The sequence below is a fragment of the Aspergillus wentii genome, assembly GCF_001890725.1.
Source record: "Aspergillus wentii DTO 134E9 unplaced genomic scaffold ASPWEscaffold_1, whole genome shotgun sequence".
Taxonomy (NCBI): domain Eukaryota; kingdom Fungi; phylum Ascomycota; class Eurotiomycetes; order Eurotiales; family Aspergillaceae; genus Aspergillus; species Aspergillus wentii.
In genome coordinates this window covers 2,244,854-2,270,299 of record NW_024467832.1, presented here as the reverse complement: position 1 = coordinate 2,270,299, position 25,446 = coordinate 2,244,854, and the positions used below count along the sequence as shown (strand labels likewise).

The 25,446-nt window shown below is 49.7% G+C and overlaps 13 protein-coding genes across 13 annotated transcripts; 8 read left to right on the top strand and 5 right to left on the bottom strand.

The window, feature by feature from the left end:
- Positions 1 to 70: 70 nt before the first annotated feature.
- Positions 71 to 3,108, bottom strand: gpi10 (putative glycosylphosphatidylinositol-alpha 1,2 mannosyltransferase). The gene is made up of 5 exons (XM_040832503.1): positions 2,539 to 3,108; positions 2,248 to 2,478; positions 1,978 to 2,192; positions 1,781 to 1,927; positions 71 to 1,729 (listed from the first exon to the last, which is right to left on the bottom strand). The coding sequence occupies exons 1-5, from the start codon at positions 2,842 to 2,844 to the stop codon at positions 361 to 363; spliced, it is 2,268 nt and encodes a 755-aa protein (XP_040694551.1). The 5' UTR covers positions 2,845 to 3,108; the 3' UTR covers positions 71 to 360.
- Positions 3,109 to 3,373: 265 nt separating this feature from the next.
- On the top strand, positions 3,374 to 4,834 carry car2 (ornithine-oxo-acid transaminase; the record flags this gene model as incomplete). The annotated part of the gene is made up of 3 exons (XM_040832434.1): positions 3,374 to 3,835; positions 3,893 to 4,594; positions 4,649 to 4,834. The coding sequence occupies 3 exons, from the start codon at positions 3,374 to 3,376 to the stop codon at positions 4,832 to 4,834; spliced, it is 1,350 nt and encodes a 449-aa protein (XP_040694550.1).
- Positions 4,835 to 6,258: 1,424 nt separating this feature from the next.
- On the top strand, positions 6,259 to 7,571 carry ASPWEDRAFT_235690 (DUF3425 domain-containing protein). The gene has a single exon (XM_040832501.1). It carries the CDS (start codon positions 6,325 to 6,327, stop codon positions 7,366 to 7,368), a length of 1,044 nt encoding a protein of 347 aa, XP_040694549.1. The 5' UTR covers positions 6,259 to 6,324; the 3' UTR covers positions 7,369 to 7,571.
- An 8-nt stretch (positions 7,572 to 7,579) lies between these two features.
- ASPWEDRAFT_124182 (uncharacterized protein) lies at positions 7,580 to 8,704 on the top strand (the record flags this gene model as incomplete). Its single annotated transcript, XM_040829182.1, has 2 exons — positions 7,580 to 7,655; positions 7,718 to 8,704. 2 exons carry the CDS (start codon positions 7,580 to 7,582, stop codon positions 8,674 to 8,676), a joined length of 1,035 nt encoding a protein of 344 aa, XP_040694548.1. The 3' UTR covers positions 8,677 to 8,704.
- Positions 8,705 to 8,853: 149 nt separating this feature from the next.
- On the bottom strand, positions 8,854 to 9,376 carry ASPWEDRAFT_178685 (uncharacterized protein; the record flags this gene model as incomplete). Its single annotated transcript, XM_040831770.1, has 2 exons — positions 8,854 to 8,977; positions 9,032 to 9,376. One exon carries the CDS (start codon positions 9,374 to 9,376, stop codon positions 9,032 to 9,034), a length of 345 nt encoding a protein of 114 aa, XP_040694547.1. The 3' UTR covers positions 8,854 to 8,977.
- A 523-nt stretch (positions 9,377 to 9,899) lies between these two features.
- ASPWEDRAFT_34330 (carboxylesterase/lipase family protein) lies at positions 9,900 to 11,932 on the top strand. Its single transcript, XM_040833976.1, has 3 exons — positions 9,900 to 10,517; positions 10,564 to 11,639; positions 11,689 to 11,932. The coding sequence occupies exons 1-2, from the start codon at positions 9,967 to 9,969 to the stop codon at positions 11,606 to 11,608; spliced, it is 1,596 nt and encodes a 531-aa protein (XP_040694546.1). The 5' UTR covers positions 9,900 to 9,966; the 3' UTR covers positions 11,609 to 11,639; positions 11,689 to 11,932.
- Positions 11,933 to 12,057: 125 nt separating this feature from the next.
- Positions 12,058 to 14,081, top strand: ASPWEDRAFT_166923 (uncharacterized protein; the record flags this gene model as incomplete). Its single annotated transcript, XM_040830082.1, has 3 exons — positions 12,058 to 12,063; positions 12,115 to 12,611; positions 13,544 to 14,081. 3 exons carry the CDS (start codon positions 12,058 to 12,060, stop codon positions 14,079 to 14,081), a joined length of 1,041 nt encoding a protein of 346 aa, XP_040694545.1.
- A 373-nt stretch (positions 14,082 to 14,454) lies between these two features.
- On the bottom strand, positions 14,455 to 15,255 carry ASPWEDRAFT_23006 (SDR family NAD(P)-dependent oxidoreductase; the record flags this gene model as incomplete). Its single annotated transcript, XM_040832433.1, has 1 exon — positions 14,455 to 15,255. One exon carries the CDS (start codon positions 15,253 to 15,255, stop codon positions 14,455 to 14,457), a length of 801 nt encoding a protein of 266 aa, XP_040694544.1.
- A 291-nt stretch (positions 15,256 to 15,546) lies between these two features.
- ASPWEDRAFT_166921 (Dabb family protein) lies at positions 15,547 to 15,991 on the top strand (the record flags this gene model as incomplete). Its single annotated transcript, XM_040830081.1, has 3 exons — positions 15,547 to 15,564; positions 15,671 to 15,781; positions 15,839 to 15,991. 3 exons carry the CDS (start codon positions 15,547 to 15,549, stop codon positions 15,989 to 15,991), a joined length of 282 nt encoding a protein of 93 aa, XP_040694543.1.
- A 427-nt stretch (positions 15,992 to 16,418) lies between these two features.
- On the top strand, positions 16,419 to 17,690 carry ASPWEDRAFT_178682 (uncharacterized protein). The gene is made up of 2 exons (XM_040831769.1): positions 16,419 to 16,682; positions 16,743 to 17,690. The coding sequence occupies exons 1-2, from the start codon at positions 16,457 to 16,459 to the stop codon at positions 17,561 to 17,563; spliced, it is 1,047 nt and encodes a 348-aa protein (XP_040694542.1). The 5' UTR covers positions 16,419 to 16,456; the 3' UTR covers positions 17,564 to 17,690.
- Positions 17,691 to 18,440: 750 nt separating this feature from the next.
- ASPWEDRAFT_166919 (Zn(II)2Cys6 transcription factor) lies at positions 18,441 to 20,585 on the top strand (the record flags this gene model as incomplete). Its single annotated transcript, XM_040830080.1, has 1 exon — positions 18,441 to 20,585. The coding sequence occupies one exon, from the start codon at positions 18,441 to 18,443 to the stop codon at positions 20,583 to 20,585; it is 2,145 nt and encodes a 714-aa protein (XP_040694541.1).
- A 307-nt stretch (positions 20,586 to 20,892) lies between these two features.
- ASPWEDRAFT_166918 (uncharacterized protein) lies at positions 20,893 to 22,872 on the bottom strand (the record flags this gene model as incomplete). The annotated part of the gene is made up of 9 exons (XM_040830079.1): positions 20,893 to 20,963; positions 21,010 to 21,115; positions 21,164 to 21,628; positions 21,686 to 22,073; positions 22,125 to 22,245; positions 22,296 to 22,393; positions 22,448 to 22,530; positions 22,574 to 22,710; positions 22,761 to 22,872. The coding sequence occupies 9 exons, from the start codon at positions 22,870 to 22,872 to the stop codon at positions 20,893 to 20,895; spliced, it is 1,581 nt and encodes a 526-aa protein (XP_040694540.1).
- A 1,080-nt stretch (positions 22,873 to 23,952) lies between these two features.
- ASPWEDRAFT_34326 (TMEM53 family protein) lies at positions 23,953 to 25,445 on the bottom strand. Its single transcript, XM_040833975.1, has one exon. It carries the CDS (start codon positions 25,128 to 25,130, stop codon positions 24,240 to 24,242), a length of 891 nt encoding a protein of 296 aa, XP_040694539.1. The 5' UTR covers positions 25,131 to 25,445; the 3' UTR covers positions 23,953 to 24,239.
- Between the last annotated feature and the right edge of the window lies 1 nt (position 25,446).

The following is a 25,446-nucleotide window of genomic DNA, read 5'->3' as shown; positions in this document are numbered from 1 at the left end:
CAAGACATCGGGCTTTGGAAATAACATGAACCTCTGTATCTAGTCATCTACTGGGGGTGGTATATAGGTACAGTCAAGCAAACATAAATACATAGACGTCGGGATGGATAGGATATTTATAGTTGAAATCACATTTGTGAATATTTGAAAATTGAGACTGGATTTATCACGCAAGGGCTTCTTTTCTATAAAATGCCGTTTATGTTCACAGTTGATTAGACTATGTCAAAATGCTTTGTTCAAAATTGTTCAGAATTCTAAAGTGAAGTTGAAGACATGGGAGATAGAACCGAAATAAAACAATACTAATAATACAATGCATATAATATGTTAAGCTATGATAGCTTTAGATATAAGATATCAAGACCACAGATCCCGCGCAGAAATCTGCTTAGCCTTTTTCTTCCCAAAAGGCATCGACCAGCTCCACGAAGGCTTTTTCCACGTCCACGACGGAGTCGTCCGCAGAGAAGGAATTTGAATCCCCGCCCAAGTCTTCGGCTTACGTCTTTCCCACGGCCAAGACGTCGGGAGACTGGGGATGAAGGGTTTCCATTTCTGCCATGGAGAGGATTTGGGCTTGCCCAGGGCTTCGTTCTTGATTGCTTCGATGATGCGGTCGAAGTGGTGTTCTTGGGTTTGGTGGGTTTGTTGTTGTTTTCGGGTTTGAGTGCGCCAGGCTTGTTGTTCGTTTGGGTCGAGACACCAGACGATGATGTCGCCTCGTCGGCGCGAGTCGTCGTGCCAGGCTGTGTTGTATGTTCGCCAGCATTCGCCGTAGGAAGTGCTTCGGAGGAGACTTTGGAGGGTGGGTTCGAGGGCCGCGAAGAAGGCGAGGTAGTCGGGCCATTCGTGGGAGGTGCTCGTGTCCTGGCGGGTGGATTGGGATGCAGAGTTGGAGAGATAGGTAGGCTTGCGGGGTACGTGTCGTAGGCCGCCTACCATGTTCTTTTGTAGGAATTGGCTTGGGTTCTCGTAGAATTGGTCCGCCTCATCAACGTATGCTGCTTTCTGGGTTTCGTCCAGCCCGACCGGCGGGTCGCAGGATAGTGCCCATGTGTGAATGTCCGGGAAGACCAAGTGGGAGCGCCACGGAGTGCTATGGCAGGGCATTAGGAATCCAGCCGTAATTCCAGACTGGGGCGTTCCTGTGCCTGTTGTGCTTTCAGCCAGAGGAGCGTGGGCTTCATGCTGCTGCCGGAGATAAGTAAGGACATTTAGGGTGCCCGATGCATGGTAGATGGTGGTGTATAGAGCAATGACGACATTTGCCAACACCAAGAACATAAGAGTAAGTCTCCGAGGCATGTATGCCTGGGAAGAGCGGGAAACGGCGGGGAGGAAGTAATCCACCAGGCATGGGGCAGCCAGAATGTGCAAGGACGGCAACAAGGGATAAATAAATCGCACTTCTTTGTGTGAGATAAGAGAAAGCACGAATGGCATCACCACACAAATCAGCGCAAGCTGAGTCCGTATGACACTCGACGATTCTGTTCCCGACGATGGTGTGCGTGCCAAAGCGCGATACAAGCCGAGGAGTGCGAAAGGGAGTGCCGTGGTTAGGAGTAGAGGATATCCCTGGGAAATATAGTAATGCCAGTCATTTTTTCCATAGAAGACGGATAGAGATTGTGCGACATTGAAGTAGAGGAACTTGAGCGGCGGAAATGTCCAAGTTCCGTAGAAGAGGCGATCCACCACGGTTGACACGGTCAGAGCAGCAGGACTGGGAGAGTTGTAAGTGGCAAGATCTCAGGTTAGGACGCTTTCGACTCACCCGCAAATCACGATCTCGCGGACAAGAATCTTACGTTGGTCCCAGGTCCCCCGAAACCATGCAACACCAGCCAGAGTGACCCAGATGAGGATATTCGTCGGGCGTAGAATACAGGCAAGAGCAGCCAGAGAAAGACATTGTCGCAATCTGATCGTTTGGTTAGTGATGAAAACACACTTCAAGAGTTGACGTCGTACCTATTGAGCAGAGTCGGGCCATCCTCCGTATCGCGACTTCTGCTGGTTTTGCGCGTAGTCCTGGCCTTCTTAACTTCACCCTGTTGCGCGGAGCCCAAAGAAAATTCCCATGGCCATAGATAAAGAGCGACGATGGTGATCGTAGTCTCGAGACAGTTGGACAGGGTCCTGGTCGAACAGAACCATTGCCAAGGGCTGAGAACGGTCAAAGCCAGCTATAACCCGGTTAACCTCGGCCATTTCCTTGTCTTTGTTTTATTCCAAACATACTGCTGCCCATGCTTCCCGACTGTGTTCCCCGTGGATGCGACGAGCTAGTTTCCAGGTATAATAGTCACCGATGGCCGCGACAACGGCCTGCGCTGTTTTGGGGGCGGCAACAAGGAGGTCCGCTCGGATTGCGGGAGTGAGATGAAGAACTCGAGCGAGGATATCGACAGCGTAGTAGACGGCAGCAAATAGAAGGGGGTGTATAGAAGATCGAAGTTGGTGTTTCCATTCCTATAGACGAGAACAGTTAGCGACAGTTCAGAGCCATGGGGGAAGAAAGGGAATCTCCACCCAAGTTATCCAAGCCCCGTGGTTCTCTCCAAAGGCAATTTGCCAGGCAGGTTCAAGCGATTGAAAGAATTCATCAGGCTGGAAAAAAGTTCTAACTATGGATGCATTAAGGAGACGGTAGGCAATGAGAAAGAGTAGAATGTGCGATGATGATAATCGTGATGACAATCGTGATGCTGGTGATGGTGTTGATGATGATACTCTGACGGTGGAGGGGCGCGGCTTTGAGCGACGCGGTGGACGAGACGGACTGGCGATGAAGGAAGACGAAGAGGAGGAAGAATCCGATCTCCCTCGTAAGGCCATGATCAAAAAGTCAACCCCGGATTTTTGAATCTGCGAATCTAGGCGATCGCATGGAGAAAGCAACAGCTGTTTCTGTCACCAAGTGAGGGCGGACACAAGACGGCCGGGCCGGTAGAAAGCGACAAGATCCGTCCGGACCGGGTGGAGAACAAAAGACGACGATGGGTAATGGTGCAGGCGTTAATGGCGAGAGTAAAAAGGAGGTTTAGACGAGTGGAGCGGGTAGAAAAGCAGCGGATGTCCCTCCATCGAGGCTCGATCCAACATCATCATCATCATGGCGGGTAGACTTGCACTTAGGAGTCTAGTTTCGTTTTTGCCTCTGCTGCTCCCCTCCTGCGGTGACACGCGGGCGGGCATTCCAGCGTCCTATTTCTACGCCTCGCAATCCCACCATTCTTTTTCTTTTTCTGCGAATTCACCAATTTCCCTCGTCTCTTAATTCTACGTGACTCTTTTTTCCCCGCATTCATACCCTTTTTTTCTGATCTTTTTCTCTTGCCCCTCAGCAAGTATCGTCAACGTCACCATGTCTTCTGGCGCGAGTGCATACCACGCCTCCTCTACCCAGGAGGCCATCCAGGCTGAGAAGGACTTCGCTGCCCACAACTACCACCCTCTGCCCATCGTCTTTGCCCGAGCCCAGGGCACCTCCGTTTGGGATCCCGAAGGTCGTCACTATCTTGACTTCCTGTCCGCCTACTCGGCTGTGAACCAGGGCCACTGTCACCCTAAGCTGGTGGCTGCCCTTGTTGACCAGGCCTCGCGGTTGACCCTGAGCTCTCGTGCCTTTTACAATGACGTCTTCCCTCGTTTCGCCGAGTTCGTGACCAAGTACTTTGGCTTCGACATGGTCTTGCCCATGAACACTGGCGCGGAGGCTGTCGAGACTGGAATCAAGATCGCTCGCAAGTGGGGTTACAAGGTCAAGGGTATCCCCGAGAATCAGGCTCTGGTCTTGAGTGCTGAAAACAACTTCCACGGACGTACTGTAGGTTTTAGTCCTGCTGCTTTCTCCTGTAATGAAACTAATCAAGTGTGCGCATAGTTCGCTGCCATCTCTCTGTCGTCCGACGCTGAGTCGCGCGAGAACTATGGTCCTTACCTGCCCAACATTGGATGTACCATCCCCGGAACGGAGAAGCCTATCGCATACAACGACAAGTCGGCGTTGCGCGAGGCTTTTGAGAAGGCTGGCCCCAACCTGGCTGCCTTCTTGGTCGAGCCTATCCAGGGTGAGGCGGGTATCGTCGTCCCCGATGAGGACTACCTGCAGGAGGCCAGAGCTCTCTGTGACAAGCACAATGTTCTCTTGATCTGTGATGAGATCCAGACAGGTATCGCTCGTACAGGAAAGCTGCTGTGCCACGAGTGGAGTGGAATAAAGCCCGACATGGTTCTGCTGGGCAAGGCTATCTCAGGTGGCATGTACCCCGTGTCCTGTGTCTTGGGTCGCAAGGAAGTCATGCTCACCATCGAGCCTGGCACGCACGGCTCTACTTACGGTGGTAACCCACTGGCCTGTGCTGTTGCTCTCCGAGCCCTCGAAGTTGTGCGCGAGGAGAACATGGTCGAGCGGGCTGAGACTCTGGGTCACGTCTTCCGTAACGGCTTGGAGGCCATCCAGAGCCCTATCATCCAGACTGTGCGTGGCAAGGGATTGCTCAACGCCATTGTTATCGACGAGTCCAAGACCAACGGACATAGTGCATGGGATCTCTGCATGCTGATGAAGCACAAGGGTCTCTTGGTAAGTTGCATCGCGTCTTATCCACGAAATGCGCTCCAACGCTAACATTGATAGGCCAAACCCACTCACCAGAACATCATCCGCCTGGCACCTCCACTCGTGATCACCGACGATGAGATCAAACAGGCACTTGAGATCATCAAGTCGGCCGTCACCGAGCTTCCGAACCTCAAGGGCGCTGCTGAAGACCAGGTAATTCCTCCTCCGGAGAAGAAAGTCAAGATCGACCTCGAGAACTAAGAATCAACAAGGCATAAACGAAAAGCTGGGACACTGAGGGAGCGTGCAGTAGTCAGCCCATACAAGTGTTTAATGGCAAGACTATCAGATGCTGTTGCGTGGGCGCACCCCGACCAGGCATGACTCTCGTCATCTACTCAATGTGGGAAAACCCCATAGAGAGATGATGGTTAGTCAGAGGACCATTTTTTTGTCCTCTTGTCGTCCTCCTCGAATCGATCCGAGATAAAACGATTTGAGATGGATGGCGTTGGAATAATTTCCTACGACTGTATGACCTTGATGACGATGGCATGGAAGCGAAAAACGAATCAAGACTGTAAAACAGAATAGATCCCAGTTTTCAAGAATTCAATGAACAATATCTTTTTTTTTAAAAAAAAATCAATTTTCTTGCACATTATCTCCAGTAAAGTAGAAACGGGGGGCAGACGTGGACGTTTTGTAGGAAAAGAAGCGTAGGTGAGAAATTAATCTCACGAATCGGACTGAAGGGGGGATAAGCAAACCTCGTTCAGAGCCCAAAAGGCGGGGCTTCACGTCTCCAACTTCTCCCCCGATCGTATCGTCGATCTTCGTCATCATCCCCAATTATCATGGGATTCGAATCGATCGGCTCAAAGGCGCAATTCCAACCCCCAGCCCATCTCTGACTGAGCAGTCAGTCCCCTCAGCACCAACAGACAATCACGATGTCAACACTCCCAGCTAGGATGGCAGACACCAGAGGCACTGCGCCTTTCCCCTCTTCTTCTAAGCACAACTACTGACTAGGATTGACCCTAATAAAGCAGTTTCCGTGTTCCCCTCTTCCAGCTAGAATCTCAACCTACGTGATTTGTCGAGAGTCCGGCGTACTTATCCGCCTGCTCGTTGTGGCTTTTCACCATAATCACCACAAGAATTAATCGTCAAAGATCTTCGGATTCTATATCGTCGAGCACTTCTAAAGATACTATAAGCAGAATATGACAAGAAAGGCGATTCCAGGTCCATTCAAAGCTATTTACACCCTAGTTTCAGCTGCAGAAGAGATGACACTAACAAGTTCAGAAATAGAAAGGACCTCAGAAGAACGAGAAGGATTAATAGGGTTTTCTTTGAACTTCCAGCTCGAGCAAAGTAGTGCACAAGTATTGCGCCAAGTCCCTTTGGGTCTAGAATTATGGCTGACATCAGCCATGGGCCGCCACAGCTTATTCTAACGTCTTACGTTCGTTACATGTTCCTAGCATTTCTCCTAGTCTTACTTATCCATTGTAACTATCTCATTTAATAAACTATCTAAAATATGCCACCACAGACTCGACAAGTAGTACAGCAAAGGGGAAGCGTGGAAAAGGAGAAGCGGAAACCTGTCCGCCGTGATCCGGAAAGGAGACGACAACAGAACATCCAAGCACAAAGAAAGTATCGTAAGTGTAGATCTGTCTGGCATTTTGACGTGTCATAAATCTATCTAGAATTGCTCCAGGAATATTGGAAAACAAATGCTGATTATCTGTCTAGGAGAAAAGCGTCGTGAACGTCTGGATCATCTCGAAGCATTGGCGGCGCAGAGTTGCGCGGTTGAAAGAACATCGGCTGCAGGCACAGGCCTATATGAGGATGTTGCAAAGAATCCCCCAAGTTATGATTCTTCAGATGTATCTGCCAGTACATCTACAGCGACTCTGGGAGAATGCCAACATCTTATTCCACAGTTAGACGACACGCCCTCAGCACACATATGGGATCCAACGGATTTCTCACAGCTAGATGACACCCCATCGAGCTTGAGTATATACGATTCTACAACACATGTTGATCCTTCGCTTCTTACTCGAGGTGGATACGTCAGCCTTGATCTATTCTGTACGACCACCATCGACTGCGGCTGCTCCAGCCCACACATAAAAACATGGACACAAGCCCCAGACCCATTCAGCCACGGCGAAGTCAGGATATTCAGATTTGGATCGAATACAGCCACAGCAGATCCCTACTCTAATAACCTCCGCATCGAAACAATCTGCATCGCAGCCGCACTACACACGCTCGGAATGCACGTCGGCATAACCGAGGAAATGCTCTGCGCCGACGAATCACCCTCTCCATTCTTCCGACCTACCACGAACGATATAGTAAAATCCAACATGATAAACACAGTGCAGAGGATATTCAAAACCCTAAAACCAGACATGAGGCCGAGTAGCGAACAAATCACCGTCCAGCATCATCCGTACATAGACATTCTGCCCTTTCCGACACTACGGAAGAATCTCATCATCCACCAGGAAGATTTTGACGAGGATGAGTTCTTCCTTGATATGCTGAACGGGTTAGTATGCTGGGGAGGTGCTGGTGTTGGGAGGAGAGATCGGGAAGAGGCCACTGGGTATGTTTCGACGGGTACGCCGTGGGATGTCCGGAGTTGGGAGGCGAGGGGGTGGTTTTTGAAGAAGTATTGGATGTTGCTAGGGGGGGAAGAGGGGGAACTTGTACGGCAGAGTGAGTGGTGGCGTGGGATGAGAGGGGATGATTTGGAAGTATAGCTGTATAACTGGAATAGATGCTGGAATGGTAATATATATTAATAGAAAATGGTTCACGTCAGCCATGTTGTGGATCATGTCAGCCATACTAACATTGAAGGTACTATTGGCCACATTTATTAGCGTCATAGATCTGGATGTTAATTCAAATAACTCCCTATTCACCCCCCATTTGCTTCTCCCCAATTCCATATCCAGTCCAGAAATCGAAATGGTCAGCCCCCAAACCGTCCAAGCCCACAATGCAACCCTCAGATCCCTCGGCCCAGGTCTCGTCGCGGTATTTGGTAAGTCACCCAACATTCCACTGTGTATAATATTCTCTTTGAAGCTATCTAAACAACCCCAGTCGGCGGCACCTCTGGCATCTCTCTCTCGACAGCCCTCGCCCTCGCCCGCCACACTGTCTCCCCCAAAATCTATCTCATCGGCCGCAGCCAATCCGCCGCAGACAGCGCCATCGCCTCCCTGAAATCCATCAATCCCTCTTCCCAGCCCACTTTTCTGCAGACTGATATATCCCTCCTCAAAAACATCGACATTGTGTGCGCCGATATCGCAGCAAGGGAAAGAAGGCTCAATCTGCTCTTCATGACGCCGGGTTATTTAACGCTGAAAGGCAGAGAGGAAACGGGTGATGGGTTGGATAGGAAATTCGTGCTGCATTGTTACGCGCGCATGCGGTTTATCGCTAACTTGCTTCCCCTATTGAACACAGCTGCGCAGGACAATGCCGGCACCAGACTCTCTCGTGTTGTCTCTGTGCTGGACCCCGTCGTGTCAGTCCGCGCCGGTGGCTCTGGCACCCTCGACTTCTCAGACCTTAGCCTAAAGCACTCCTTCACCCTTGCGAGATGCGGCGCGCACGCGAGCCTAATGGGAAATTTTTTCCTCGAAGGCATGGCGCAGCAACAACTACACACCTCCTTCCTGCACACGTACCCCTCCGGCGTGGCCTCGGGCGTACTGCGCGAACTCCCCGCTGGACGTATATTGTCGACTGTACTGAAGCCGTTTCTGAGCCCATTCATGGTGCCGATTGAAGAGAGCGGAGAGAGACATTTGTTTGCGGCGACGAGTGCAAAGTTTCCCCCAAAAGCTGAGGGGGAGGCAATGCGAGGGGATGTCGCGGTGGGCAGTGATGGAGTGAAGGGGAGTGGTTGTTACTGGGTAAACTGGGATGGAGAGGTATTTCCTGCGAACAGGAAGCTGGATAAGACGAGGGAAGAAGGCGCGGTGGACAAGGTGGCGAGGCATACGGAGGAGGTGTTTAGGAGGGTGTGTGAAGAGGGCAAGACATATCCGTGAGTGTTAAGAGTTGAATCATCAAATGTGGCTTATTTAGTAGTAATAAATTATTATCAATAAGAGTTCATACCATCAATCTGTAGAATCTACAATTAGGAGAGATAAGATGTTTGATACTTCATCCAGGTCAAATATTAGGTGTATTCTAGTACATACAACTACGCGTGTGGAGAACAGGGCTGGTCATACTCTATATTGTGCTCAATTAATAGTAGATAAGTAAAAATGGCATTTCATTGGCAGTTATTTAAAAGTAAATGCACCCATTTCACTTCTGTCAACGCTCATCCTCATCCTCATCCTATAGACTCCATCAGCCTCAATTCTTCCATAAGGCAGAAAGAAAACAACTCACCTAAACCGAAATCTGCGAGCCGTAGGCATTCGACTCATATCCCAAGTTCAAACAGGCATCCTTCTTGAACTCATCGCTGCCACCATCGGACCACCAAGACTTGAAATCCTTGTCAAAGTCACCACAGTGGCTGTGTTTCCAAAAGACAGCTCGCTGCGCATGACCACCGTAGGCCAGGACGCGGAACGACTTGGTCTTGGGGACGTTGCTGTCGCGGCAGGTGTTGTCCCAGACGTTGACTTCTTTGGCGTCGCCCGAGCAGTCTTCGCCGGTGAATGCGCGGATCTTGAATGAGAGGGCGCCGGAGGTGAGGGCGAACAAGGTGAGGGTTTTTGCGAGATGCATTTTGGTGCTAGATTGGTTGAATAGTAGATAGGATTGTAGTAAATTGAGTGTGTTGGATGAGGCAGATGTAGAATTGTGTAGCTTGTATCTTCTAGAGACGTGGAGATGATTGCGTCTTTTATACCCGAGCAAGGCTATAGCAGGTCTCAGAATCTATTCAGAAGTATAAGCCAAGAACACTGCCTGCTTGCTCAACCCATATCAATGGGGCGCTTTTTCGTGTTTTGCCCTGATAGATCGAGTGATCGACAACGCAGGCCAGCACATCCCTTAGCTTGATCAGGTCTGATGGACCGCTGGATTGATATTTAGTTTAATTTTAGAACTAAATCTAACTGATCCCCCAGGTTTATTTTGGGCAGATGGCTGGCCTGATCGTCTCAATACGAAGATATGGCCCGATTAGGTTAAATGGGGCGCTGCAGGATCGTGATGCTCTTGGCCAACCTTAATACGACCGAAATGCTGACACCGAGATCTCGGCATTCTGCAGAGTGCTTTTTGATTGTTGCCTGCCAGAAGTACAAAATGTATAAAAGTCGAGGATACGAGTTCCGCCCCAGAGCTACACTTGATTCTCACAACTTACAATGATCGTCCTATTTCTTTTCTTGGCCAGCATTGTTGCTGGTTTACCATCTGATGCACCAACTGTCATCATCGATTCTGGGGCCATCGTGGGCACCACCACAACACCTCTCTCCTCAATTACCACAGTGAGGAAATACCTTGGAATTCCCTATGCCGCTCCGCCCAACAGATTCAGCCCCCCAGAGCCTGTCAAGCCCTGGTCCAACATTTACAATGCCACCAAATTTGGAACAGCCTGCATCCAGCAGATTGGCGCCCAGGCCGAGGGGCTGTTCGACGGCATGGGCATCCCTCCTCCGTTGGGCGGCGAAGGCGAGGACTGCCTGAATCTCAATGTCTTCACGCCTGCATCTGCCTCAGCCGGATCCAAGGCTGTGCTGGTCTGGCTGTATGGAGGCGCCTTTCTGAACGGAGCGTCAGCAGTGCCCATGTATGATGGATCTAGCTTTGCTGCCAATCAGGATGTCGTTGTAGTTACAGTCAACTACCGCACGAATCTCTTTGGTTTCCCCGCGGACAGCAGCATTCCACTGGAGGAGCGAAACCTAGGGTAAGCAAACACTCAACCAGAAGAACGAGATCTAATTCAGTACCAGACTCTTGGACCAACGACTGGCGCTGGACTGGGTCACACGCAACATCGCAGCCCTCGGGGGCAACCCGTTCAAGATCACACTCATGGGCGAATCCTCCGGGGGCAACAGTGTCGATGCGCTGCTGATCTCCCCTCCAGATCCGCTCCCCTTCCACGCTGCCATCATGCAATCCGGCCAGTCGAGCATCCCAGATCCATTTGGCAGTCCGGCCAAAGCCTACGCTGAGTCATGGCAGAACCTCACCAGGCTGGCTGGATGTCCAACAAACGGCGCCCTGGACTGTCTGCGCACTCGCTCTGCCTTTTCCCTCAAAGAACTGGCCGTCAACAACTCCATGTCTTGGGGGACTATTCCAGACGGTGGTCGAACTTATTCCACTACTCCTCGTCTAGATCGTCTCAACTCCACCCAGCAGGGCTCCTCCATCGCCCGCGTGCCCATCCTCATCGGCAGCAACGCCGATGAAGCCAAGCCCTTCGTCAAAGCCCTGCCAAACAACACCCGAAACGCCCTCCTCACTCTCGGCCTAGACAAGAACATGACGAACACCATTCTCCACCGTTACCCCCTTGGCGCACCAGGAGCGACGACAGAAACAGACCGACTATCCCTAATCGCCACTGACGTCGGTGTGCAATGTCCCATCAAGCTCCTAGCTGACGATAGCATTAAAGCAGGCATCCCCACCTGGCGATACTACTTCAACGCCAGCTTCCCCAACTACGAGTTATTTCCGGGCAGCGGGGCATACCATGCGGCCGAAATCCCCTTTGTCTTTGGAACGTATCCGCAAACAGGCGCGACGGAATTCGAGCATCAAGTCAGCCAGGCAATGCAGAAAGCGTGGGCGGACTTTGCCAAAGATCCTATGAAAGGACCGGGGTGGGAGCAGGTTCCTGCTATTGGGGTGTTTGGGGATGGCGTCAAGGCTCGCATGAGCAGTGAGGGCAAACATGCGTTGAAGGCTGTGTCGGACAAGGAGATTGACCCTCGATGCGATCTGTACCAGCCTATCTATGATAAAGCCACCCTTCGTTCTTTATAGCATGTGTGAGATGGCATTGAGGTATGTGGGGAATTCACGTCTCAATAGCATGGTTTGCTCAGATGCATAGTCTAGATGATCCACTCTGTCCAATAGGTGGTTTACCATTATCATTTGCATTCATTATGATATTAAAACCTAATAAAAATTTCTTACACCAGAGGGTTCCTTTCATGATTCTTTGCTCTGAAGACAGCAATAACTACCCAACACAAGTCTTTGTTTGTTTCATCAAACCAACAATGGAGTACCCCACAGACAATGACACAAGAAGCATCTTTGAGCCAGCCAAACAAAGAGCCGAATGCTTTGTATCCTTCCAAGACCTCGAGATGATCTGTCTTTAAAGCAGCAAGTATCTCAACGTCCATTCCATCAACACCTGCAAGCTCATTGCAACTACACACCAACTTAACTCAACTCAACTCATCCATCTCGCAACTACCAAAATGGCTGTAAGTACACTCCCATCTCCATCAACAAGCCAAGCTAATATAACAAAACAGTATCTCACCAACCCCGACATCTCCACACTCCTCCAGCAATACCCCCCCGACAGGGCAAACAAAATCCAACTCTCCGGCATCTGGGCCAAAATCATCCGGTTCGTCTTCTCCAGCCAGGTCGACTACATTTTCGCCCCAATCGAAGTCGACGACGAAGACGCCGCCGTCTCCATAAACCTATTCAACGCTACCGGGCCTTACCGGAACGAGCTCCTCCTCACACTGACTTCCCGCGATGATTCAGGTTTCGAAACTATCGAGTCAATCTGGGAATACGAGTTCACTATCATCAAGGATGCACTTGCTGCCGCATCGGAGAATACGCTGGGCACTAGGGTTGTCTTTGGGGCGGTTGTGGTTGGTGAGTATGTGAGGTTTGTTTTGCATGGGCCTCCGGGGCTGATGCAGATGTATGGGTGTGTTCCGCGCGGCCGGTTGCATGTTATTCGTGATGCGTCGATTATTGAGGCTTGTTTGGAGAAGATTAGGACTCATGGGTGAGTGGTCTAGGTAGGGGGTATGTTTATATTGGCTTTGCGTGTTGCAAAATTATTTAGGACAGGAATATCATTGCTGTTTCATAATTTCAAAACATTCAAGTAGTAGTATCAAAAATAGCTTTATCTATAAGAGGAAGTATTCCCTTACCTAGTAGAATATAGTATAGGAAAATCGCTTTTTGAGTAGGCAGTTAGTATATTACGCAGTCATGGCATTAGGTAGCATGGCAGAATAGCGAACGTAATATATTACGTGACATTTGAAAAATTACCCAGTCTGCTATCTCTCAGACAGCATGCTTGGTATCATACAAGTTGAGGCTCCAGTCCACTGTTATTAAAACTCTACTAACTTAAGGCTGGAAAAGCCTTGAAACTTTCTGAGTTGTGACATACCAAATGGACTTTTATATTATCTTAAACGGACTAAGAATAGAATAGTCAGAATGCACAAGCATTCATCTCAAGCCGATGTGGTTCAGGATAAGCACAGAAGACATGGATTTCTTTATTTTGTATAAGAAGCAGTTTAGGGCAGCCATGGCACGTGATGCCAGGAAGCGGACGACAATATAGGTAAATGATGTAAATGATAGATATTTCCAGGCAGCCATAGATACAGGCGGCCACTGTTGAATATATATGTATGCCATACTTCAAGGGCTTGTTACTGACCTCTTCCTTACTGCAACCATCAAACTCATAGTCACTGAAGCCCTACAGATCAAGAACAAAATATTTGAACCCTGATAAGAACGTGAATATGAACATGAACATGATACTGGCAGGTCTCGCTGTCCTTGGAACCATCATCCTGTTCATGGCCATAGTTACCCAGGTAAATGGAGGCCGTATAGCATGGGGATTGAGATTTTTTTTGGACGCAACTCCTGTATGTCCTTGTCCAGTCTGATCCGAGGATTCATCAGACTCTTCACCTCGGATAAACAGGCACAGCGACAGCGGGAATACCTAAAGCAATGGCATTCCCTTACGTGGCAGTTCGATGAGATTGTACAGCGCGAGATCTTCCTCCTCGAGCAGAGAGTTAAACTACGAGATTTTATTCATGACGAGGGCCCTAGCGACGAGCGAAATGAAAGAGTTTGCATGATAGATGATGAACTGAAGGAGATGAAACCGCGTCTATTCGAGAATGCACAACAATTCGCCGAACTACGTTCACAAAACCCCGGCGGTATTTTGGTCAAGCAATATGCTAGACTGTCGGAGCTTGAGAGGTGGAGGCTACATCAAAAGGAGTGTTCTGACCGCTTGGGCTGCTGTGCCCGTCGTTGTGGGTGTTGCGAAACACCTCGTCGATGTCCTGCAAACCAGAGAAGGAGAATGAGCGTTGAACGGACTGGGCCTTCACATTGTACTGTTGAATGTGGTTGCTGTAAACGTTGGAGAGCAATTCAAGGTCCTGATACTGATGACTTGGTTGAGGTCAGGGAAGGAGCTTAATGGGCGGGGGATATTGAATGACTATGCTAGTTCCTCCTATCCACTCTTTATTCATCATTTCTATATAATCCCCGCTTATGTCTATCCCAATACATACGACCACAGGGTGTGGAGAACAGGGCTTCCCGTCCGCTCAGCCGTACTTAAGCCACACGCCGGCAGGTTAGTAGTTGGGTGGGTGACCACCAGCGAATCCCTGCTGTTGTATGTTTTTTGCTGCTTTTTGCTGCTTTTAGTGTTTATTCTATGCGTAAGAAGAGATAAAGTCCATAAAAGCTGTGTGAAGTATTCCCCCAGTTTCAATTGCAAAAACCTTGACATACTGCTAATCCACTAGATAAAAGTAAGAACATGCCAGGATTGCCTCAGAGCCTCATTGATAATTTATTGATGCTCCCCCATCAACGATCATTTGCTGACCAGTCACGTATGCAGAGAGGTCGCTGGCAAAGAAGAGAACTGATCTCGCGATGTCGTCCGGACACCCCAGCCTTTTCAACGGAACTCTGCCTGCCATCCACTCCCCCTTTCCATTGTTCGCCAGGTCCTTCTTGTTCATGGCAGTCTGGATCGTCCCAGGCAGGATGCAGTTGTATCGGATATTATGCTTGCCGAATTCCACAGCGAATGAAGCGGACATGGCGAGCAGCGCCGCTTTCGTAGGCGCATAATGCGTAAGGTTTGACGACCCTAGCTTCGCAGTGATTGATGATATGGAAACGATGCTCCCTCCGTGACCCTGGCGGATCATCTGCTGCGTAGCCGCTTGGGTGAGGAGATAAGCCGCCATGAAATTGACATTCATGTGGTTGATCAACAATGGTTTCGTGACGGAGCTGGCGGGCGCAAACTGGCAGATGCCCGCATTATTGACTAGACCATCGATGCGTCCGAATGCGGAGACGGTCTGACTGACCACGCTGCTGCTGGCTCCTTCAGTGGTGAGATCGGCCCCGACAACAAGGTGAGAGGCCTTTTGGTCGTTGAGCATGACGGGGCCTGTCTGGGTGAGCTCATCGCGGAGTGTCTCGGCATCGTGACGACTGTGGGAGTCGCCGCGATGGTGCAGGACTACAGCGGCGCCTTGTTGAGCGCACTGGGCTGCAATTGCTCTTCCAATGCCGGAGGAGCTTCCGGTCACAAGAATGACCTTGTTGCGGAGGAGGTTGGCCATTGTAACAGTTGTAGTGAATTTTAGTAAAATGTGGAATGATGATGTCTCAAATAATCCGTTTTAGGGGCAATGGAGCGATTAAAGCTCGAAGCGGTTATGGACGGCAGTCTTCATGTAAAGCAATAGGCGAATACGGCATATATCCATAGTCAGTCCCCATGCACTGATTGTGCCGTGATTCTTCATTAGGCCAAGACCCGGCTATATGCAGTGTCGGTTGAGAATAGTTATATAAACTCATATATTGTGGACGATAGTCCCATATATGAAAAAACCAACGCATACTCAAAAATGCCTGTCAAACACATCGTACACCTCCAATTCAAGCCTGGCGTTCCCTCCGCCACTATCGACGAGGCAAGTCCACGTTCATCCTTTTAGATATCCAACAGTCCAGCTAACAAAGCCAACCAAGGCGTTCCGACAATTGCTCACCCTCAAAACGGATTGCCTTCTTCCTACAACCCAGAAGCCATACATCAAGTCTATTTCAGGTGGCCAGGATATCTCAATTGAAGGACGCCAGGTAAATGCATACCTATTGTCCATGGGCAGAAAGCCCTGCTTACAATTTGCCGATCAGAATTCATTCACGCATGCATTTGTTGCAGAGTTTGAGAGCGTAGCAGACCGGGATTACTATGTGCGAGAGGACCCCTACCATGCCCAGTTTGCACAGGGTCTGGGGCCTCTACTTGGCGGTGTGCAGGTGTTGGACTTTTTTGTCCCTGAGTAGGGGCCTAGTCTTCATATTATGAGATAATCTATACACTGTATGGCATAAACGACTATATTTGCTTCTATTGTCGTATTCTGTATATTCTGGACTGAGCTATTTGACCAGAAGAATACGAACATATCCTCTATTATTTACAGTGTGAACAACGATAGCTCACGCAAAATAAATTGGTCTTATTAACTGCAGTAAATGACCTCACAATTAATATTAAATGCAAATTTCTGCCCTATTATCGTATCTACCGAACTTGACCTTTATTATCAATGAGACATTCCCGGTTATAGCTTGACATCGGTTACGGAACATTTAGATTATCAATCACCGACCATATAGCCGGGTTGCCAATGAAATCATATCAATGAAGTCATCAACTTCCAAGTTATAAATTTAGAATCATCACCATTAATTACTGCTTGCCCCTATAGTCATTATCAATCCTCTTCCCTCTAGCCAACAACTACCATGTCTACCAAAGTGTTTGTGACCGGAGCGACCGGCTACATCGGTGGCGATGCCCTGTACCACGTCCACGAGAAACACCCTGATCTTGAATACTCCACCCTGATTCGAACTGAAGAAAAGGCCCGCAAGGTCCAGGTGCAGTATCCGAAATTACGAGTTGTGATTGGCGAGCTCGACGATGCTGAAACGATTGCCAAGGAGGCCGCCTGGGCAGACATTGTCATTCGTATGAGCACCCCCAACAGTAATGATAATGATAATACTCTTTTGGACTAACACGATACAGATACGGCTGATTCATCAGATCATGTTGTGGCGGCCAATGCAATCGCCCAAGGAATGGTGCAGGGCCACAGTCCGCAGCGGCCGGGATACTGGCTGCACACGGGCGGCACAGGCATCCTGACCTATTTCGACTCGGACGTGCGCAAAGTCGCCGGGGAGCCGGACGACAAGGTCTTCAACGACGGAGACAGGGTAGACGAACTAGTGAACCTCCCTCCTGCGGCCTTCCATCGGAATGTGGACGAGATCGTGCTGAAGACCGGTGTCGAGCATGCCGACAGGGTCAAGACGGTGATTGTCTGCCCTCCCACCATCTACGGGCCAGGTCGGGGTCCTGTCTCCGGCCGTGGACGACAGGTGTACGAGTTGGTCTCGTTCATTCTGAAGCAAAAGTACACGCCGCAGATTGGGAAGGGGCTGGCCCGGTGGAATAATGTGCACGTCTGGGATTTGAGCAGACTCTTCGAGGCACTTGTGCAGGCCGCCCTCGACCCCGCGAGAGTCGATGACGCTGAGATCTGGGGTGGAAAGGGCTACTTTTTGTGTGAGAATGGTGAGCATGTCTGGGGGGATTTGGCAAAATTCATTGGTCAGCAGGCACTCCAGCAGGGATATCTTGCAGAGGCACCTCAGCACAAGGCATGGTCTCTGGACGAGGCTGTGAAATCGCCTGCTGGCTTTGAGGCTGCCAGCTGGGGTTGGAATTCCAGAGGCAGGGCTCTACGGGCCCATCAGGCGCTGGGGTGGAAGGCTGAGGAGAGAAGTCTGGATGAGGAGATTCCCGATATCATCTGCTCAGAGGCTGCCAGGCTTGGTTTGTAGATATCAGTACTGGCCATATTCACAATGTCAATTGTCATTGGAAGGAAGTAGTTAATGTTCATGGAATTGATATTTCCACACATACAAGGGAGATAAGACTGTATATATATGTTTATCCTGGAATAAGAATTATAGTACACTATGCAGTGATAACACATTTAATCAGATCCTCTGGTTGGGATAGAGTAAGATCCAACGCTGTGGAGACTTCTACAAGACCATACCTGTGCGTAATCAAAGACCTGATATTCTTCTCAGGCTGACATATGCTCTTATATTCGTATATTATTCATCTTACAACAACTTCGGCTGTATGAGATACAATCGGTTATATGCTCAAATAACTGAATTACAATTCATCCTCATCCTGCATGGAGCCCCATAGTACCGCAGGCCCATGATGAGTGGCTGTGGGGGTGTCATGATTTGTATGAGATATCTTGAGTAAGTGAAGCTAGAATACTGTTACTTGTGCATTCTCTACTCCAGTTTTAGTAGTTATACTTTATATACATCTACTTTGTAGAAAATTGCATTCAATTTCTATTGGGCCGGCTATATGCATACACGGACCAGCCCCGGCTATATGAGCCAGTCTTCCTGTCTCGATGCATTTTTCCACCATTCAATACAACTTCATCGAATAGCATCATCTGCCAAGGAGGCACTGGGAATTGTCTTTATAGGTACTATTTATCATTCCTCTTGCAGACAAAAACTATTGCTATATCGACAGGCACCCCGCAGACCCACCCGCTTAGTAGAATGCGGGGACTTTTACCGGCCAAACAACCATCCGACGCATATTGCCCGATCAAACACCCACAACAAGGTCTACTAGCTGGATATACAGAATTATAGTAAATGAGCAATCAAAATGCCCACCCGGTCGAACAAACTGGCCCAACCCCGGATTCGAGCGGGAAAGGCGTGTAGGCGATGCAATCAAAAGCGCATCAAATGCGATGCGATGCTCCAGACGCCCTGTCGTAACTGTGTGCGCAGTGGGAATGCAGACTGTGTCCTGCGCCAGTCCAAGAGAGGCACGTATGCTCGAAACATGCAACAGGGCTCAACAGCCGCGTCTGGACGGCCTTCACCTGGCTCAGAAAAATCACGAGCCGTCGACGGTGATTATATGGACGAGGCTGAAAATGTAGCACGGCCGGGTATGGACCACAGCACACAGCCAGCGAGTCGGGATGGCCAACCTTTGTCGCCCGCCTATCCGGACCATATAGCCAACCCACGAGAGCTTCCCAATGCCTCCGATGATGCGGACTCTCCCCTCGTGGCTTTGGGAACCCTCGAGTCTCCTGGCCAACAGCCGTCCGTGAGTCCAGAAGGCAATGCCTCATCCTATCGCGACCTGTCTTGGTCGAACATGTTTGACCATTTCCTCAACACGCGCAAGAACACCAAAGAGTTCGTGGACAAATGCTCCATCACCTATCTGGGGGAGTCGTTCCCGCTAGCCATCGTCCTGGAGGATCTGAAAGAGGGTGGTCGGCCTAAACTGCACCATCCAGGGCCGCCATTTCCCGAGGGAGAGCACCAGGCAGGATCGCCCAACAGGATGCAGCCCGCCCATCTCTTGCCGGAGGATCTGGAGTATCTCCAGGTGAAGGGCGTCTTTGACTTCCCTCTGCAGCCGCACCTGGACGCGTTGATCGCCGTCTTTCTAGAACAAGTCTATCCCATGTATCCGATTGTGAATCGGCTGGAGATTGTCCAGCAGCATGCCCAGGGAGAGATTCCGCTGATTCTGCTGCATTCTATATGCTTCATTGCAGCGACATTCTGCCCGCTCCCTCTCCTCTACCAGGCTGGGTTTCCCTCTCGCCGAGAGGCTCGCTTTTCCTATTACCGCAAGGTCAAGGTGCTGTTCGACTCGGGATACGAGATCAACAAGATCGTCATTCTCCAAACTGCCATTCTCATGTCCTTCTGGGGCGGGGGGCCCAACAACTACTGGAATTTTTACTCATGGATCAGCACGGCGGTGACTGTTGCAGAAGCCGTGGGCATCCACCGGTCCACCGCAACCACCAACATGAAGCCCCAGGACAAGAGTCTCCTGCGACGCCTTTGGTGGATCCTGGTGGTGCGAGACAGCGCGTGCAGCTCCCTTGTTGGGCGACCATTTCGCATCGACATGAACCAGTCCGACACGGAGATGTTGACGGCCCACGATTTTGCACACGATTCCGCCGATCCCGGTTCGGTGGGCACGCCGGCCCACCAGGCCTTTGCCCTGTATCAGATCGAGATTGCGAGGCTGTCGCTGATTGTGCGCGATATCGTCATCAGCCGATTCTATCCAGGAAGCCCCCAGGTTCACCCCGAGGAGCTCCACGCACGGCTGAAAAATTGGAGAGACCAGCTGTCTCCCGCGCTGGCGTGGAGTGACGGATGCGTTGATCCCCTCCATGCATACTCCATGACGCTCTCTGTACAATACAACCATCATCTCATCCTGATCTACCTCGGCCATGTGCCCAACCACGGTCCAAACAGCCAGAATGAAGAGTATCAGCAGAGCAACATCACCGCCTCGGCGGCCCACGATATCTCCGCCGTGGCTAGTACGGTGGTCACCAAGTCCTCTGTACTTCAAATGCCCCACGAACTACTCCATGGCATCTTCCTGGCCCAAGCCGTCTTCTATACCCAGCTCAGAAGCACCAACAAGCTTCTCGCCCGACTGGGCCGGTCGGAATTGGCCAACTGCCAAATGTTTTTGCGTGACTCGTGTGAGTCGTGGGATCCCAGTCCGTGGATCATGCAGCTGTTTGACAACCTCTCCTCGCGTCTGTTTGAGAAACCGCCGGCCCAGAACGAAGATGAGCAGAATAATAGCCTCGCCATGGCCCAAGGTGAGCCACCTGGATTAAGGTCGATGATCACGTCCAACCCCGACGCTGGGGTCTTCAACGGTCTTCTAGGCTATGATCCATGGCATAGCGATCCCATGCTGTCATCCTTGTTCAACCTGCCCCCGGAGATGCTTCTTCCCCAGTGACGACTGTTTATTATTTCTCTCGATTCGCATCTGCTACGTACATTGATTGTGCGAGCCCTTACGTCAACCAGTATAACACACTATATATATATATATATATGTATATATATGTTATATCTACACAGCAATAACACCAGCCAACCGCTCAAAACTAGTACTTAACATCTCCACCACATTCCTCCACGGGTCCGTCACATACAGACAACGCGGCCATCATGGTGGTCATAATTAAAGTGGTAGACAGAAAACAGTTACCGGTTATCAACATTATGATCATATTACATACTGTACATTAAATATATCATGTTTAATCCACCCTTTCCTCCTTCAGATAAACCAACCAAGGCAGGATAGGACCGCAGCAGACCAAACCGAGAACTGAACCCGTTAGTTGACACCATAAGAGAGCAGAACGCAGACTTACCAGGCAGAAACTGGAAAGCGTTCAAGTAGCTCGACCGGACAATCTCCTGCAACGGTTCCGGTAACGACTCTGCGAAGCGGAGATTGTTGAGGACATTTTTGATGATCTGTATTATGGTTAGTGCTGTTGTCTTCATAACATGTATATAACATACCATCTTATTATCAGCAATCTCCCCAATGCGCTGCACAAGATTATCCTTAAAAACCCCCTGCAACAAGGCCGCACCAACAGCAGGCCCAATGATCATCCCCAACTGCTGAAAGAGGAAATAAACACTGATACAGACAGACAGCGACTCCTTAGGCGCGCTGTACGACATGCCGATAAACATAGTCGAGAAGAGGATGCCCGGGGCAAATCCAACCCCGAACAGCAAAAGCGATTCCCAGACATTGCAGCCATTACGCCAGATGAGAAAGATGAAAAGATAGGCTAGAATAAGGATACAGATCGAGATGACGCTCATGGTCTTGTAGCGTCTTGTTCGCTTGATGATGAAGCCGGATATCACGCCTCCGATTGTGACGCCCACGGCAACTTGGACGTACATTATGGCGGAGAAGAAGTCGCTTGTGCCTTGCACGCGCGTAAAGTAGGGGACGACGTTGCTGATGAGCTGCAGATAGTTAGCACGAATAATAAGAATAAAAGTGTTGGCAGGTAGTGAACATACAGCAGAACGACCGGAGAATAAGAGAATCTGCATCATGCAGTAGGCTCCAAACTCGCGAACCAGCAAATGCATCGGGATCAGCGGCTTGCTGGCCCAGAAGACCTCTGTCAAGACAAACACCGTCAAAGCAATGGTAAAGGCTATGCCCAATGCCCAGGTTGGCACAATCATGTCATCCTCTTTAGTCCCTGCGGTTTGAAGGATAAACAGTAGGCAAATAATGGCCACAGCGAGGGTAACGATTCCAGCAAAGTCCAGTTCCTTGAGACGCGAGCGGCGAGATGTCTTCTGGCTCGGCTTTTGGTCGCTCTCGTTCAGAGAGGCTGGTAATCCGTACACGGCGACGAGAGTGCAGAACATGATCAGGGGCATTTGGCCGAAGAATGACCTGGAATTGTTAGCATCCCTATATACTGTATTGTTCATCTGGTTTACTTACCATCTCCATCCTATTGTATCTGAGAGGAGACCTCCCAGAGGCGCTCCCACACTACGACCAATCACATTGATGGTGTTTTCATAGCTGCGATAGATGGTGACTTCATTAGAAGGGACGAGATCTGCAGCTTGTTAAGATGATGAAATCAAAACCTGTCAAGAGCAGACATACCCATGATAATGATGGATACCAATGATACCATCCCAGCACCACTCACGCCAGCAAGCACTCTTGCCAAAACAAGCTGAGCCAAAGAGGCACTTGCACCACTATATCCAATCCATTAATCCAGAATCATCTAGCAGCTCAAAACCAGGTCTCACCATGCGAAACACCCAAAGGTGAACAGTATATATGCCATGACCAGTACATTTTTCCGGCCGTAGGAAACACTCAACGCCCCATACTATTCCTGTCAGCGACACCCACTCATCAGATGGATAACATACCACCGGCAGAGAAATGCAGTATCCAAAGTTATACGCAACGAGCAACCAGGAGCCCTGGGAGAGGAGGTGGAATTGCGATGCGATGGTGCTGTAGGTCGAGATAACGAGGGATTCATCGACACTGGCTATGAAAACACCTGCTTCATTTAGCTGCCCGTACGGATCTAGCTCGGGAAGAGGGAGCTACCAAAGAATGTCGCGTAGATGATGAAGAGGTTGGAGCGCGCTCCTTTTTGCGATTGAGCTGCTCTGGGCTGGAGAAGAGGGGATTCCTCATCTGGGCCATCAATGGCAGTCATGATGGATGATAATAATTGATGATGAAAGTATGTTGAGATGGAAATCCTACATCTGGGGGGAGCTTAATAAATGATGAGGAAAAAGCAACGCGAATAAGCAACCTGATTGGATCAAACCCAGCTCTTTCAGCTGCCCCATAATTCCAGCTGAGATGGAACTACAAATCGGATTCCGCGTTCTCACTGGTTGCAGCGCTAGCCGATCACCATCAATTCTACAGGGATATACTTTGTGTACACCAATGACAGCACGCAGGGATGCAATGCATATTAAAAGTGGGTAGCTCTATTGACAGACTGCATTGGCCTGTCCCAACACACAGAATAGTTCATGATCACCTGCATTAGATCAGCCCCTGAGCAAAGCTGCCATTCCGCAGCCTTGGATCGCGATCGACGTGGCGATAGGATCGCTGTTTGTGCACGCATATCGTAAGCAGGATAAGGCGGGCAGCTTCAATAAACCTAGAATACCCATGATGCTCTGCTATTTTTAGATGGTTGAAGAATGTATCTCTACAATGGGTATAAGCCAGTATACCAAGCACAATTCCTTCATCCTTGATTTGGAGCATCACTGAGCTAGTATACTGACAATCTGTCTACTGCAATTAGATATCTATTCCAGGGCGCTTCGTGCACATAGTATTTTTTAATTGCTTTCTATACCACTCCCTCTTATTACTTTTCTACTAATACAACCACAGGGTGTGGAGAACAGAGCTTTCCGTCCGCTTAGCGCCGCCCGAGTTGGTCGTTCAGGAGGGCGTGAAATTTAGGGCCGTCTACAGATTCATCAATGATACCAAGAAATGGCTCAAGCAGCGCAAACAGAAGAGGCCAACTGAGGATGGTGATTATGAATTCATCTCTGATTAGTTATCTGGCGGGGCTAGACTTTCTTATCCCATACTTATGCAATCTCCCATGAAGTCCTAGCTTAGACCAGCATTCATAATTCGTTAACTAAGTTAGTCATTGCTTGCTTTTCCAGCTAATCGATATAAGCTGCGTCAATGTCAATCCCATCTTCCTTGTTGATTACGCGTCTCTACAACAAACTGCTGTACAAAGAAGTCTTCCGTTACTTCTATTCGGTGACTGGCAGTAAGGTCGATTATATGACGAGGATCTAAGGTTTAGAGTAACAAGTGGACTAGGGAATTCAAATAGACAGGATCATGTCACCAGTAGCCACAAACATGGCGAACAGATGGAGGGCCAGTAGAAGGATTTCAAAGCATGCCCAGGGATAGTGTTGCGCGTCGACTCGTTCTTCTCATCAAGCGATCAGTCCGTCTGAAGCCATGTAAATTCCCATTTCTATCAGTAAGGCTGATGCAGCTTGTTTGTTTTCACACAAGCCCCTACCCTCGATTCATAGCTAGTGCGGCCTTCCAACAATCGGAAATTCTATTCCAATACTGCTTGAAGTGCATGCGCATATGTCCAACATGCGGCGAGCCCTCAAACAACTCCGTATCAACAGCCCGATAACCAAGCGTCTTCACCCCCGCAACATTCTCCTCAAGGTCTTCGTACCAAATAATCTCATCCTCCTTCGAGTACAAATACAGCCTACTAGTCTTCCGGCTCGTCACATCAGCCTCATTCATCACTCGGTTTGCCCAGACCCCCGAGGGCTCTGCGCCACGTAGCCTCTCCAAAAGATAGGTCCCCCACAAAAACACCCACCACAATGCCTGCGTAACGATAAACGGCCACGGAAACGATTTCGCCGTTCCCACCGCCATCGCGTGCGACCACCGGCCCACCTGAGCGGAGAAAACAAGGCCACCAGGCGTGGAGTCACAAACGAGCAGTTCATGTGGCATTTGCTTATCTTTGCCGTGCCGCTCTTGATACGCCACCATCGCTGCTGCGACGAAGATACCGCCAGTGTTGGACATGGCGTGGAGCAAGACGCGCTCTTCTGCGCCGTCACCGCCGTCGCCTGTTGGCGTGGGGAAGACGGTATCGATTATGGGCATCATGGCTTGGATGCGCTCATATAGGGGTTGGCTGGAGGCTTGGAGGGTCTTGGAAATGGCGACTAGGATGCGACTGAAGGGGTAGAGGCTGTGGAAGCCGTCCGCATATTTGGAGACGTGTTTTGGCATGCCGTCGCCCCAGCCGAAGATGATGATTGTTGTAGGGTGGTCGGGGGGTGCGGGTTTGCTAGTGTCGTTGCCATTGCGGAGATATATTCGGTCTGATAACGGGGTGAAGCCCGGGAATGGGGCTGATTTTTGTGGCATTGTGTGTTGTGGGAGACCTATCGCGGGGCACTGTTTTTTTCTCTGTCGGCCTAAAGGTTGAATTGGTGATGTTGATGCGTGTGGAAATTTTTTTTTTGTTGCCTTGCCTGTAGCAATAAATGATCAATTATTACAATTTCTGCTGATCAAGGCTTCTTTCTTCTCTCTTTATACTCTGTGCGGAGTAAATTAAATGCTGTTTAGCTGGAGCCTAAGATGCGAAGAAAGTAGAAAAAATCCACTATTTACCAAGCTACCATCAGCCCGTTGGGGCAGTCTCCACACCCCGTTGAGACTTTGTAGCCACTGTCTTTGC

What these genes read in the sequence shown, in the direction of transcription:
- gpi10 (XM_040832503.1), bottom strand. Translation starts at nt 2,844, where the DNA reads ATGGCCTTACGAGGGAGATCGGATTCTTCCTCCTCTTCGTCTTCCTTC. An exon ending in ACGGGGCTTGGATAACTTGG is followed by an intron (nt 2,479 to 2,538) that starts GTGGAGATTCCC and finishes TCTCGTCTATAG; the next exon opens with GAATGGAAACACCAACTTCG. An exon ending in CGCGAGATCGTGATTTGCGG is followed by an intron (nt 1,730 to 1,780) that starts GTGAGTCGAAAG and finishes CAACTCTCCCAG; the next exon opens with TCCTGCTGCTCTGACCGTGT.
- ASPWEDRAFT_235690 (XM_040832501.1), top strand. Translation starts at nt 6,325, where the DNA reads ATGCTGATTATCTGTCTAGGAGAAAAGCGTCGTGAACGTCTGGATCAT.
- ASPWEDRAFT_34330 (XM_040833976.1), top strand. Translation starts at nt 9,967, where the DNA reads ATGATCGTCCTATTTCTTTTCTTGGCCAGCATTGTTGCTGGTTTACCA. An exon ending in CTGGAGGAGCGAAACCTAGG is followed by an intron (nt 10,518 to 10,563) that starts GTAAGCAAACAC and finishes ATTCAGTACCAG; the next exon opens with ACTCTTGGACCAACGACTGG.
- ASPWEDRAFT_178682 (XM_040831769.1), top strand. Translation starts at nt 16,457, where the DNA reads ATGTCTACCAAAGTGTTTGTGACCGGAGCGACCGGCTACATCGGTGGC. An exon ending in CTGGGCAGACATTGTCATTC is followed by an intron (nt 16,683 to 16,742) that starts GTATGAGCACCC and finishes AACACGATACAG; the next exon opens with ATACGGCTGATTCATCAGAT.
- ASPWEDRAFT_34326 (XM_040833975.1), bottom strand. Translation starts at nt 25,130, where the DNA reads ATGCCACAAAAATCAGCCCCATTCCCGGGCTTCACCCCGTTATCAGAC.